Source organism: Falco naumanni, chromosome 2 (genome assembly GCF_017639655.2).
Source record: "Falco naumanni isolate bFalNau1 chromosome 2, bFalNau1.pat, whole genome shotgun sequence".
In the NCBI taxonomy this organism is placed as follows: Eukaryota; Metazoa; Chordata; class Aves; order Falconiformes; family Falconidae; genus Falco; species Falco naumanni.
The window spans coordinates 92,181,266-92,196,150 of record NC_054055.1 but is presented as its reverse complement, the minus strand read 5'-3'; the positions used below and the strand labels follow the sequence as shown (position 1 = coordinate 92,196,150).

The window sequence follows — 14,885 nt, the reverse complement described above, 5'->3', positions numbered from 1 at the left end:
ACTTCTCGGTACAGCAGCATTCAGCTGGTTTTGGCAATGAGATACAAAATGACAATATGTTGTTGTTCTGAAGTTGTTATTCAAGATGGAGTTCATGTAAAATTACATTTTACATGTAAGCTGGTTAGACTTCTCGGTACAGCAGCATTCAGCTGGTTTTGGCAATGAGATACAAAATGACAATATGTTGTTGTTCTGAAGTTGTTATTCAAGATGGAGTTCATTTCACTTAAACATCACCTATGAGCCAGATGTGTACATAGGGGTCAGTCACTGCAGGCTTCCCTTCTGTCACTGGAGGCAAACAGCCCTTCTAGCATATAATTCATCTGGACTTCTCCTTTGGGATAGGAAAGGTCATGTCCTAACAATGCCTGTTAGTCTACAGGCTGTGAAGAAACCGAGTACTAGAAGCATCGCAGACATCTAAATTCAGTCAATAGAATCCCATTATAGTTGCTATTTTTAAATACATTAGTTGTGTAGTCCATGCATATTACCTGCCAGGACTGCAGCCAGCTAAGCCATAGACAGAATTTTCTTATCTATCTATCTATATCTACTTATCTATAGAATCATAGAATCATTTAGGTTGTAAAAGACTTTTAAGATCAAGTCCAATCGTTAACCCAGAACTGCCAAAGTCCATCACTAAACCGTGTCCCTAAACACCACATGTACATGTTTTTTAAACACTTCCAGGGATGGTGATTCCACTAACCCCTTGGGCAGCCTGTTACAGATCTACCTATAGATTTACCAATAAATCTATAAGCCCAGCTATCTAATCAATAAATACTGGTGTTACAGGAATACAGTGCTGTCTTTATGCAAGTCCAGTATGATCTTTCCTACTTTACACAGCCATTTCACGGCAATTTTCATTAAAACACACAAATAAAAAGTTTGCTGGTCCTGGCTCCTGAAGAAGATTGAATTTGTAACCTAAGTGCATACTAAAAACTAAAACTGACATTAAAAAGAGTTTACTATTCATCCTTTTAAAAAAAGATTTAACTTGGATAAGTAATGGATTAAAAGATAGGAAACAAAAGGCAGGATTTCATCATGGTGACCAGCAGACTCCCTCAGGGATCTAGATCAAGGCTTTTGTTTTCCACATGTTCACAGATATCCAGAAAAGACAAAAGACAGAAATTCAGTTCAGATAGAAGTAGAATGACATGTTTGGAGGAGAAATGCTATCTTTAGACAGAAATTCTGTGCTTTGAAACACTAGGTGTTAATGCTTTGGAAAGCAACGAAGAACAACAGAAAGCACTATCAAAATGCTGTAAAAATCCATCCAACACCTTTATCATTGTGTGCAGTTCCTCCTTTCCCCCTCAGACATAATCCATCTCAGTCCCTAAAGCAACTGGAAAAGACTGAAAGTCACAAAGACTGATCAAACCTATGGAACAGATTCCTCATCCTGGAAAAAAAGATTCACACGGGTGATTTAACACAAGCCTATAAAAACCAGGAGGAGCATTCAGAAGGTAGTTAGGGAGGACTCACTCATTATCTCTTCCAGTAATAAAAATTAAGGGCTATCAGATGAAATTAGCAGGTACCACATTCAAAGTGCAGGGAGGTAACTCTTTCCCATGTGTCATCCAGTGAGTAGAACTCTTTCACAGGAGTTATAGATGCTAACATGTTACCTGCAATGAAAATGTGACTACTTGGTTTGATGAGGAACAAAAATCCATTAGGGTTAGCAACCACAAAGTTCAAAATGACTAAAGGCTGTGAAGACTCACTGCAGGAATTTCTCTGCATGTTTACCCTGTTCTCACACACTTTTCCTAGGCTCCCAGTATTGAATATGACTGGAGGCATGATACCAGCCCAGGCACAGTTCTGATCTGAACTACAAATGTCTCAGGATCTTTCAGTTTACTGGAGATCTCATTCTTTAACATATGGATATGGAATATTGAATACAGTACACTTTGGAAAGTAAATCTAAATAACACAAGGTGACATAAACCCAAAGTGATTATACAAGGGAGACTTCAAAGGATTATTCCAGCTCCTCTCTTCCCCCAAATACTAGCAAACTAAGTTTTCCAGTTAAAAAGAAAGCAAAACCATAGGGAGAACAAAGATATATGGTGCAAATAATTAGAAAAGTCTTCAAAATTATAAAGCAGTAACTCTTACAGGTTAATTTAAATCCTCTGATTTGTAGGCCATTACAAAAATTTTCAATGCAGAAATTTCAGAGCTAAAAAATGCTTCATGGCATATGCAAGTCTGCTTTCCTGGGCTGTCTTTTGTAGTTCTCACAGAAGCAGAGAAATCTACTGTAAGCCTAAAAGATTATAAAAAGCAAACACTGGAATGACAGTCAGCTATTGAAATAATGAAAAAGTAAGGAAGACGACAAATCCACAGGACAGAAGTATGTATTTGCATTTCCTGTTTAGCTGTCTCAAACTTTTTCTGACCCCTAAGGTAGATGATGTTTAGCACAACACTATCAGTGAAGCGCTTGTAACAACTTACCAAACTCCTGAATAAATTTGAGTCTGTCAAGCAGTCTGAAAAGGCTTTAACTGTCTCCAGCTTACTCTGAGAAAATGCTAGAGATTTAAGATGTCTTCAGATGCACAATATTTCAGTGTATGAATACACATTGCTCCCTCTGTGACAATATTGATGTTTATGCTGAGCTCTGACTGTTTATATTCTCCACATTCATGCAATTTATGTTTTTGAATTAAAAAGTCCCAAACCTTCATAGTGGGGAAGACATCTAACCAGTGTTTCACAGACTCCTAACTTCCCATATATGATGACAAAACATCTCTTCAGCAATTTCAGAACTGCTTAAATGGAAAATTACTTTAGTTCTTGTTTCCAGCTGTTGAGCTCCATTAAGAAATGTCCTGAGCCAGCACCAAATGTCCCATCCAGCTATCCATGTGCTAAAACTACCAGGTGTTTAGCAGACCACCAGCAGTCTATACAAACCACAGATGAAGATTATCTTCGTTAGTGTTGTGCAAGCCACCAGAGAAACATGTGCTATTTCAAATAACATTAAAGGAAATAAGTAGGTAAAATACAACTTCTTGGACAGAAAAGGGGGTAGGAACAAAAACATGAGTATGAGCAGTGAAACATCATTTTCATTACAACTCTGGGTAGCTTGGAGACCAGAATAGTGCACATTTTGCTTTTTACATCACCATTTGCCACAGTTAAACCTGTTCTACTCACAGGTGAGCTCAGATTCTAAAGCTGTTGTAGCTTCATATTTTGACAAGTTCTTAAAATTTCAAATTATGGGCAGGGAACACCAGTGGAGAGGCTTTTTTCTACCAATAGGCTTGATGTGCTGGACAGGAGAGAAACTTATGTGTCTTAACTTGCACACTTTGTAACATTCAGATTTCTGTACAATTTGGAATCTTGACAATTGATGCTGTCAGGCTGTTGGTTTCAAACCATTAATGAACTATAAATCTACCTTCCTAAAAGGTTAATGGTGAGAAAGTGAATTTAAGAGATTAGATTAGGTAGATGCTGCTGAAACAAATGCAGGAAGACATCTCAGAATCATCGATGAGTGAGAACACTTCAGCAAATTAAATTAGAAAAAAAAATCAAATACAGAATGTAACCCACACAGCATGCTCCCAACTGCCTCATCTCAAAGCACTGAAAGCATGCACATCAAAATGAGCAGTATGAACAAGCTCATTTTCTCTCTTCCTCAAGCTGCAGATTTACGACGCTAGAATGTGCTTCTGTAACGAAATTATTTTTTGGAGCAGGTAAGTCTTCTTTGCTGCTTTATTTATTTTTCATTTTGCCCTTTTATTGACTGTGGCTCTCAAAAATGTAAAGGACCATGTCCCCTTAACCCCTTGCCAGGAATTTTAACGTTTGCAGTTGCAATTCACAATTAATTTCTATCTCCTCTTGGAATAATCTTTCAGTCAGTCTGCACTGAGTGAATGAAATTCCTTCCTACTCTCCCAGGAGAATCGTGCCTGTCTAGATTGCAGTTGGTAACTAGCATGATCCAGATTGTGCCATCCAGCAGAAACTGCTGTGATGAAACCTCCCTCTTTTACAAAAATTAATGAACCTTACAACTGCTACATCTCCACTTCCTTTTGCATCAGTAAGGAAAGCAGTGCAGCTACTTTAATCTCAAAAAAAACCCCAACCAAAACCCAACAAAAAACCAACCCAAAAAACAAACAACAAAAAACCAAACCAAAACCCCTAGGAAAACAGTAAGCAGGTAATGGCTCTTCTTTAATATCCTCCTTTTTAAAATGGCATCAATACTTCTTTGCTCTTTTGTGAAAGCTAACAACAAACTGTCAAGTAGCTGTTCAATTTTCTTAAATTCAATGATTTTTTTAAAAAAGACTAAACACATACTGTCAGGCAGATAGTCCCAGAGTTAGTGCTGATAGCAAATATTTCTTCTATTTTTACATTTTATTTCTTCTTTTCTTCTTAGATTATTATTAATTTTCATTTTTTAGTGGGTGTTTTTCCCCCTCTACCTTGCATCACCAAAATCAGGGCAGAATTTACTGAGGAAAACCAGGGAGATATTTTAAACTCTTACATGGAAAACTGCAGAGCAGTAAGTCACAAAGCAAAATGCATTAGCATCTCCATCCAGCTCTCTTTCAACTGACTGGAATTTCATCTCTTTTCCTTTGAATGAAGCTCCGAAACTCAAAACACAAATGGAAAATTACTAGTATCATGTGTTTCAGCTTTTGTTTTCAGCAAATGTTTTAAGTACAGAGACTGCTGCAAAAGAAACTGTCAGCTGTACATATGGAGATCTACTGCTCTTTGGGTGGCCAGTGCAGCGCCCAGCAGAAAGCAGCCACCAGCAGCCCCTGCTTGGCTACCAGTTGCTGTTGCCTCAGGACTTATCCCCAGAGGCTGAGTTCTCTTTCCCCCCTCCCTGTTTTTTACTGGGAAGGTTTTATGCAGCATTTAGTCAACTAACTGTAATAATATAAGCTCACATCTGTAGTATCTAAGAACCATTTTAGAAACACAAAATGCCACTGACCTCCTATAGAAACACACACAAGGAGTTAAAAAGGCATCTTAGAAATTGGACTACAGACTTCTTATCCCACCAAGTGCCTGGCTGGTCTATGATCCGTTGCACTCCTCCTCTCCTCCTTTCTCTTTTTTTTTTTTTTTTAAGGCAGAAAAAAAGAAAGACACATGGCACATTTTAAGAAAAAAAGCAACTCAGAAAACTTGGAGCTTCATTTCTGCACACAGCTTACTGACTTCAGCTGTGAAAAGCCAAAGTTGAGAGAAATTTACATTTTTCTACTGAGAGTCCCCAAAGTATCTGCAAATCATTAAACAGTTTACTTGGTGTCTCTCCATTCAGCTTTCTATAAAATTTTACAAGCGTCAGCTGACTCCAGTTTTCCTTGCTTTTCTTGAAGGAAAGGCTAATTTCCATTTAGATTTTATTATCCCAAGATCATTTTCTCCAAAAATCATCTGTATCAGTTTTCCTCATTTGTACAAAAAACTCCAAATGTCACCTCACACAGAAGAGGAATAAGTAAAAAAAAAAAAAAAAAGAAAAAAGTAGTGCAGTTTTATTAGTGCATTTAGGAAGGAAAAAAAGATGTGTGTGGAGGTGAATTTTTGTTTACTAAGCAAACATTTGAAAGAGCACATCCTAAAGACTGTCCAACTAGTCTTGGTTAACTGAAATGTTACATTATTCTTTAGAGTAAGAAACTTGAAACCAAATCATATAGAAATAAAAAACATCTGTGCAAGTTTAATGGCCAAAACAGCCTGAAAGGAAAAAAACTTTAGCTAAACAGAGCCAGGACAGAATATGTTTTCACACAAAAGTAACCCCCTATTATAATATGGTCCTCTATAGCAGAAATGGACTTCAGGATCCCCAGCACTTTTCTTCCTCTTTTCTTTTTACCTACCCAGCATCTACAAAGTGTGCAGAACCACCAAAGAACCCTGCAGTTGAATCCTGTGCTCTGCAGAATATATATTATGATGCAGTTTTAAATAGCCACAGAAAAAAACACCCAACTAATTGTAAAAGAAATACCTCCTCTCCCATTGTGAAGCCAAGCTGCCTTTCAGCAGCTCCAAGTGTCCAAGAGCAGCCCTGGAGTCCTGCCTCTTCCTTGCATGAGCTCAGCGAGAGCGGGAGCCCAGCCCTGACACTGACTCACACTCTGGGTCATCCCGGGGAAACAAAGGTTCCACTTGTTTGTTTCACAGGAAATCTGGAGCTTTTCCTACCTCTGCTCACTCACAGCAAGAAGTTTCCTCTCCTTTCCCAAGCCAGCCTAGTTTCTTAAGACCGACAGCTAGGAAAGGCAATGTGAGCGAGGACCTACAGACTTTTTGTGAACAGCTCAGGCAGAACGTTTTGTAAACAACTCTACAAGAAAATAAGCTTATGACAAATTCTGAGTGTATTGGTCCCTGTGTTTGTTTGTTGTTTTTTTTTAAATAATCTGAAATTTCATGTTATTTATGCCTTTGTTTCAGCTTTTGTTTTTAAAGAAAGATGACCAAGAAACTGAAATATCATTAAGATGATGCTCTGTTCCATGAAAATCTTGTAAATTTTTAATGTTGCCTCCTCACAAACATTCAACTTTAAAACGATTGCAAAAGGGCAGGGGAGGGAAACAGACCATGGGCTTCTCAGATAATGTGAAAGAAGTTAAAGATTTATATTTAACGAAGCCACAAGATAATATACACTCACTCCCATTTGACCTTATATGTTATTCAGTAAGCATTTACACACAAACACATCTACTATGGACATACTTAGGCATACTCAACACATTCCCTATAGAAGCACAGCCCATTCTTGAGAGAGGCATTCTCATGAGAGTGCCAAAACAATTATGGGACAAGAGAAAAGCCTCTGAACTCATACAGTAAAAAGATAAAGCAAAAAATTTGGTCCTCTCTGGTTTTAAGAAACAGTGTAAGGAAGGACATGATGAACTTAGACAGTATGTAGATTTTAAAGAGGAAGACAATAAATTGTTCAACATGGTTCCTACAAAAAAGAATAAGAAAAGGGTTATTTTACAGAGCCAGGATATTGCAATATATTTTCTGCTACAACAGTGAAATATGAGAACACAGGGAGGATACACAATTTTCTTTACTAGATGCTTTTTTAAAAACCAGCCATCCCCTGGAGATTATTTATATATATTTGGTCTTAATCCAGTTGAGAGGCTTGGATTAGATGATCTATGAGATCCCCTTTGGCCTTATACTGAAAGCAAAACAGAACCAATCTGAGTTAGACCACCACTGCAAGTACAAATCTCCAGAAGAAATACAAGGATATTTTAAAGAATGGAAATGAGCAAGAGATGATGGCTTACAGAAAAGGCAACATCTCTTGCAGCAACACTCCCTGGGCTTGCACCATGCTGCAGAACAGGTTCAGGAGTGATTCAGAGCAAGTCTGAAGGCCTATTGACCTGCAACCTCCTTCCTGAGGATTTCTGTTTTCCAATCCCAAATTATTTTCAAGTTATATTACAATATGTCATTAATTTCAGTTCCAGAAAACACACAATTACTGGTATTTGTTTTAAGAGAGAAGAATAATCTGTAACACATTGATAATTTTTATGAGTATTTAAAAGTATAAATACTACAATCAGGCATGACTTTGTAAAAATAATTCTAGAGTAGGAAACCATTTCAGAAAAATTTCACAAAGCAATGAAGCTAATAGACAGCAAAAGATGAGTGTATAAATTTTACTTTACAGGTTATATTCAGTTTGGTTTCCATTCAGCAGTATTTTTAAAGTTACTCATGTAACTTCCAAAGTCAGGAGGGTTATTTTATTGATTTGCATAACTGTATTTGTTCTCTTAATTTTCAAAGTTCATGTGTGCTAAGAATATCAGATCTCATTTCATTATAATTTTTATAATCTTTTCAAAGTTAAAAGAACAACTCAGACATAGCAATTAAAAATTAGTTATATTATCTAACAAAATCCAACTGGGGCAAGCAAAAAAAGTTATTTTACTTAGAAACACTAAGACACAGCTTATAAAACTGTTTATACCTAAAGCCTTGGTTACATTAATGTAAATCTTTTTGTATCAATTTATATCAATTAGATCTTACTTATGTAGATTTTACTGCTGTTATTAGACATACCATATCGTATTAGCTCGTGAACCAGTTCTCTTGAAGCTCATCAGAGAGAAAAAAAGCTAGCTTGCATATCAGTACTGTTACTTTATGAAGCATTTTCTCCATACTGAAGTTGAAACATGAGACAAATCTCTCCTAGAAATTCAGTTTATGTCTCCATCAAGTATCTCTGGAACTCTGAAAATCAGCTTTATTTTGAACTACTAAAGCACAGTATTTGGGGGTTTTTAATGACTCTTCTTATAAAAAGCTTTTCAAGGTATAAAGCTTGGTAACGGTACAGACCCAACTGAAATACAGAGATTTACTGTGATTAGCAAACTAATGATCATCAGCTGATCCAGAGCAACTTACAACATATATACTTTTATTGTGTCCCTATTAGGAAATAAAATTGCATTAGCTTAAACCTACACATCCTGTTTTCCAGACTGCAGCATCCTAAGATTTCCTAATCAAAACCATGACTGAAAAACCAGTATTCCCTCCCAGAGAGCACTCTTCCAGGAGGACTGTTCTGGCAGAAGCCTAGTGCTGTGCCCCAGGAGAACAGATCAGACTTTCCACGCTGCTTTTATGAGTATCTTCTGGTGCTATCAATACTTCTTACATTACTCTGCTTCTATTTTTAGATGTTCTTCAAGCAGCTCAAGTCAGGAACACGTTGAAAATGTTTTCATGCATATGCTTGATGTGTTCTTTTTGTATGGACAAATCTTCTCTGAATAAGGACCAACAATATACATGTAAAGTCTCGTGGCATGGGCATCAACTAGCTTGCATTTCTTTAGAGTCCAATAGCTGCTTTATTAAAACCAAAAGCCTAAAAAATGTCACAAGCAGCACAAACCACTGTGTGAGTAACCTCCTCTGCCAAAAACTGCTAGTGCAGACTGATGTGAAAGTTGAACCATGCCACCAATACCTGGACAACCCTGTTCAGGAAGCTTGGACATTTTACAAACCAAACCGAGAGAACATGAAGGCGCAGGAATCTAATGGAACAGCAGGGGAGGGCAGGAAGTACACAGGCGATCAGGAGTCACTCTTCACTCACATAGCACAGTTCAGTGACTCAGCAGAGACTCACTGCCAGACAACATTATAGAATTTGTTCCTCCTTTAAACTTAATTTTTCATTTCCCGTTCTCTTCCCTTGGTACCAAGTCCTGCTTTGAGTCAGACTCCCCGAAAGGGGCATGCTGCTCTTCCACTGTCCCTCATTTCATGAGCCAGTCATATTTCCCCTACCCTTCATTCTTATTCCTGTGAATTAGTTACTCCAGAAAGAGTAACAATCTTCTACAGAATTTATTTCTAATGTCTACACTGCCTCATGAACATCAGCCACCGTTTGCAGATGTGTGCTATTTTTTGGCATAATGAAAAAAACACATAGATCCTGAACTTAAGGAATGGAAAGTTACACCGGTGAAGTAGTGAGCCTTTGCTGCAGGCAGCCTTGCTCTCATGACAACTGCAGAAGGCGTCAGGGTCTTTCTTCCCCTGTAGCTTTCTTCACAAGATGGCACCAGAATAAATGGTTAGGAAAGGGATACCAGACTACGCTGACAGCAACTTCAAAGCACAACACAAATGCTGCTTGAACAGCTGAGCGCTTCCCCCTGTTCCTACAAAGAATTTGACGCTGCTGCTGCTTGCCACGACTGCTGCTGCCATCACCGATGGCTGTGTCTGAATAAATAAATGCCAGAAACCTGTGCCTTCAAGTGCAAAGTGTGTGTAGACACACTTGATACTCACATTGCACACTCTCTGCCTCAGCAGGCATTTTTAATAGCATTTGTATTCAGTACCAGGTGGTTTTGCTCACATCCATTTTTTCATTATCTCAGTATTCTGAGCACTGGCTTCAACATTTCTGTTAAGGGAGCAAGCACCTCCAAAGTCGCTGGAGGAGAAAAGTAAGTAGCAGCAAGCCATGCAACAGAGACGCAAGCACAGACTGACGCGCACAGCCCACACAGCCAGTGCTGGCCATGCATCATTAGCCGGTTTAGAAATGCCAGGAGGAACCTACAACTTGCATCTCTCAAAGACTTCTTTTTAAATGACAACTGAAAATTAAGGACAAATAATGTTTTCTACAAGCAGCTAGGCAGGACCTGACAGAACAGGTGTGGCAAAGATGTGACTGTCAGTGTAACATATTCACCCCGGCTCACTGGCTCAAAATAGAAATTCAGACCTTGCAGGCACTCAGAGTTTACAAATTTCTATCTTATTACAAAGGACAGGTAGACTTAATAATTGACATGAGCTTCCAGCCCTTATAACTCTTGTGTCTACTTCCATTACTTCTCCTCCATTTCTCCTCTCCCAAACATACTAAATATACACAGAAATAAAAAATTCTGTATAAATTCCGTGTTTTGCAGTGAGAAGGATCCCTAAGCACCAGTTAACTAGATCTTACACGTTGCTGGATCTAGAGCCATGACAACATCCCCCTTTATATTAAATCATTACAGTGGCTGCAATATCCCCTAGTTTGATGGTTGAGTATATAATCTGCATTAAGTTCTGGCAAACACTAATGTGACCTCATCAAAGGCTGTTAATGAAATCTAGCTGTGCTCAAATTCACCACTGCTAGCCAACTACATAAGTCTTGCCTGAAGAAAACTACAAATGTACCTTAAATTGAAAATGTAAAAAATACTCTCAATAGTCTATTCTGAACTAAGGGCAGTTTTCAGAAAGACAAAAATAGCTTTTTAAGACTTCTTACTCTATATTCACCTATTACGGTCTTTAGCATTTCCAGCTGAAGCCTCAACTCACGGATCAACCCAATACAGTTAACTCAGTCTAAGGAGTGTATTGGCTGAATATATTTTCCTATACTTTTAGAGGTTTATTTTTAGACACAGGAGAGGAAGATGTCATAGCTTATTAGAACAATGGAAGCACATACAAGATCATATTGGAAGGAAGTCCAACCTAGAAACAGAAGTTATAGATAAGCTACTACAGAATGAAAAAGGAATAAAGAAATAAGCATAAACACCTGTTTAAATGTCTTGAATCTGCACAAACAGATGGAGGACATGTGAAATGAGCTTTTCTCTTTGACCATAAAGTTTGTGCTACTTCAACAGTGTTATACGGAATTTTCTCAGGAGACACAACATGCCTATATGCATGCTGTATTTCCTCTAAAAATTCATCTGTCAGCAACCTATGTCTTCAGTCACATGCAGCATTGTAAATTAGTTCACTTACACCTATCAGTAATGGGAATTTGTCAGAGCCAAGCCTCAGGAATCTGATTCCAGCTATACACGGCCTGCGGTTCATTCACTAATGCAAAAAGGCAAAGAAAACGACTACAAAGTATTTGATTCTTTTGTGTTGGTTTTTTTTTTTTTTTAAAAAAAAAGCACAGTACTGATGGCACTGCTCAAATTAAACTCCCACAACCGCATCATTAATTTCCCTAGGATAATCTGCTTCTGTGATTTTTATAACAAAGAACAGCAAAGCAATGAATTCTGCACACCAATAAAACCAATGGGGTTTCACACAATTCCTCAGTTCTGCCTTTAGTTAGAGAGTTTATTGATCACTTTAAAAGACAAGGGCCGCTATATCCTACATTGTTACCACTGGGCTAGCACTTGGAGCACATCAAACTGCCTAGTGATTTACAGGAGAGCCTAATGGCATCTGCTTCTGCTCCACAGTCAGCAATCCTTTCTGCCCTCATACTCCTGCCAATATTTGTCTAAAAACCTTCTTAACACCTCAATAATTTGTATCACCTCTGCATGAAATATGATCTAAACTTATTATTCATAAAACTGAAACCGCATTAGAACACCAAGTGATAACGCCAACAAAATGAGACCCTGTTGATTCCTCTGTAAAAGGGGCTGAGATTTTCCATAGGAATTATCTTGTTATAAATAATTCCACATTATAAAATCCTCAGAGTAATTTATTGATGCTTTAAAAAAATCAGCAGTTGTTAGGAAATATTTTAAATCAAAAAGGTAACAGTATCATTCCAGTAATACATAAAATGTTTCATCAACAACTATACCAAGAAGAAGCAACAGCAAGTTTTACAGTCTCCAAATTTCAGAAAGAATTAAAATAAAAACAAAAACAAAAAAAAAGAAAAAAAGAGAGAAAAAAGAATGAATTGAGGAAAGCATTGTTTCTGCCTCTTCAAAAGATTACAAGTTATTAAAAAAATGAGGCCACTTGTAAATGAACAAGGCAGATACCAGGGGAAAGCTCCCTTTAAAAACTACACTGCTAGAGAAAAATTTGTACCTATTTGGCACTTTGCATCATACTTGAACCAGTACGCAGAGCTCTTAAGCTAAATGTGACCCTGCTTGGAACAGCAAACTTAATGCGGGATTCTCTCGCTCTCAGCCAGCATTAAATGGCAAAGAACATGGCAATGACAAGGGAGGAATTTCTTGCAGCCAGGAGACAAGTATTTGGGGAAGTCAATGTTCTGCAGCTGAAACCAAACGTTGTGTCAGTGGGTAACGTTTTGGTGTTAAGAGTAGGCAATGACCGCAGTGTTGAAACCTGTGAATGGCATTGCTCAAATGTAAATCATCCTGACCCTAGACAGAAAAAAAGCAATGACAACAAAAAAAATACTGCTTTCAGTTATTTACACACTTGAAACACAAATGATGGATTGCGTTTACAAGAACAAAGCCATTATTGTCCACTACCCATGCCAACTATAGAAGAAATCTGAAGACACAGGAAGGAAGGTCTGTGGGTAGAATGGAAAAATTTTAGAAATTTTCTGAAAATTTCATATCCAATTTTTGGCTGAGTAACAAACTTATTGGCTTATGCTGCACAAATACTTGTTCTTTGTGAAAAACCAGGGTAAGACTTCTCATTATTACAAAGTGGAGTAAGACTTCCCTTCACGAAATGAAGGCCACTTCATAACCACTTTGCGAACACTTTAAAACATAGGACTCCATAATTCAAGCGATAAGTAATTTATTTTAATCCATTCCCATTTACAATCACTACTGTAGAGGTATCTACAATTATAGTAAACTGCAGACACAAGAAATCCTTTACACGGAATTAACAGGGCCTTATAATTAGTAAATTCTCATCTGCTTATATTAGATTTGGGAGAACTGAATTTTATGCAACACTTGAAATCTGGTCAGTGCCTACATATGCATCACCTTGCAAGTGAACACTTACGTTACACACCAATTATAAACACTACTATAATATAAATTATAACAGTATGCTTATCTTAGGTGATTTTCTTTCTCTGCCACATATTTCTTTTACATACCTAGATGCAGGAAATTAACGACATAAAACTCACCTCTTGTAGAACTACATTATTAAAATACATATTTCCTGATGATAAAGGACTTCTTATGTCCTGAGTTCGTTTAAAAAAAAAAGGTTTTTTAAGTATAGCCATGCATGAGATTAAGTCTGCCTGCTATCAGGTACTTCCTATTGTAAGGAAAGACTTGTACTTGCAAGTTCAAGATCACAGGCAGCCATCAAATTATAAAAACAAACATCCTCCCAAAATGGGGGGTGGGTGGGGGTGTGTGAAAAAAAAAGACACCTTTTATTAACCAAGTTCACGTTCTGGTAAAATTATTTTTCAGCATACTTTTATAAAGCCAAATCACACCTTTAAACACTGCCAGGTTCACAAATGAACCATGCTGCAGGAAGATACCACAATGGCTCCATGCAAAGCTAACTTCACTACTTTACACTCCACCCCCTGAATCTGGCAGGAGGAAGGTTCATTAGCTATAATGTAAATTCACTAGCACTCACTGAACACCACCAGGTCTGACCTGTCCCTGTCTTCTATCCCAGGGAGGCTTTTTTGATGAGGTGCCATTGGAATACAGCTCAGCTGCTCCCAGCCCCGCACGTTCACAAAGCCCCACACCTGAGTTAAGAAGCCCACCCAGAAACAGAAGGCAAGCAGGGTACCATGCAGTCTCTGAAGAAGTCAGCAATGGTCAAGAAGTAATACAATCAAGGTCTTTCCTTTACTTAGATTATCCCAGCTCTTCACTACCCTCCTCATACAGCGTGCAAATTGCAGTCTCCTATAAAATATTAACCAAATCTCCTTCAGCATAACTAATTTACGTAAGAAGTTTTCACCATGCCTCTGCAGATCCCCTCTTCTCCTGTACCACTAGTAACTGATGGCAGATGTGGGGGCAGGTGCTGTGCTATACATCAGGTCACTGAAATGATCTATGTTAAAAACTAAAAGCTTTGCAGACCTAAAAAAGTAATTACTGTAGTGCCTGGTTCTATGGACAACTGCACAAGCACATCTCAAAAGACGCGAAGCTGCCACAGCTGGGAACAAAAGCAGCTGCCCAGGAGCTTCTTATAATCACTTTCCAGACAAAGAAAACACATTATAAAACTATGCCCATAGCAGAACTCCGGGTGTGGAAGCCTCCTAACACTTCCCAGCATACCAGTAATGCTGTGCAAATCTAACTGTTCGCTTAAAAGAAGGATTTCACAGATTTTTCTTTAGTTCTTACATCATTAGGAAACAATGCACTCTTTTGTTTGTTTCCCTAATTAATATATCTTATTGGTCCTTTTTTTATTTAAAAAAAAAAAAAAAGAGAAAAGTTTGCCTCTTCTAGTTTATTAGAAAC

General features: G+C 37.9%; 1 protein-coding gene across 6 annotated transcripts in view; it reads right to left on the bottom strand.

Annotated features, from left to right (window-relative positions):
- The window catches only part of SH3KBP1 (SH3 domain containing kinase binding protein 1), a 234,075-nt gene that overhangs the window by 74,632 nt on the left and 144,558 nt on the right, over positions 1–14,885 (bottom strand). Inside the window, exon 1 of one of the 6 annotated variants that reach the window (XM_040582566.1) lies at positions 6,098–6,192. The exons of the other annotated variants lie outside the window; for them this stretch is intronic. Within the exon in view, the coding sequence (XP_040438500.1) occupies positions 6,098–6,109 (12 nt within the window). The 5' untranslated portion in view covers positions 6,110–6,192. Of the gene's footprint in view, positions 1–6,097; positions 6,193–14,885 lie in introns of those variants that run through there. 6 annotated transcript variants of the gene reach the window in all.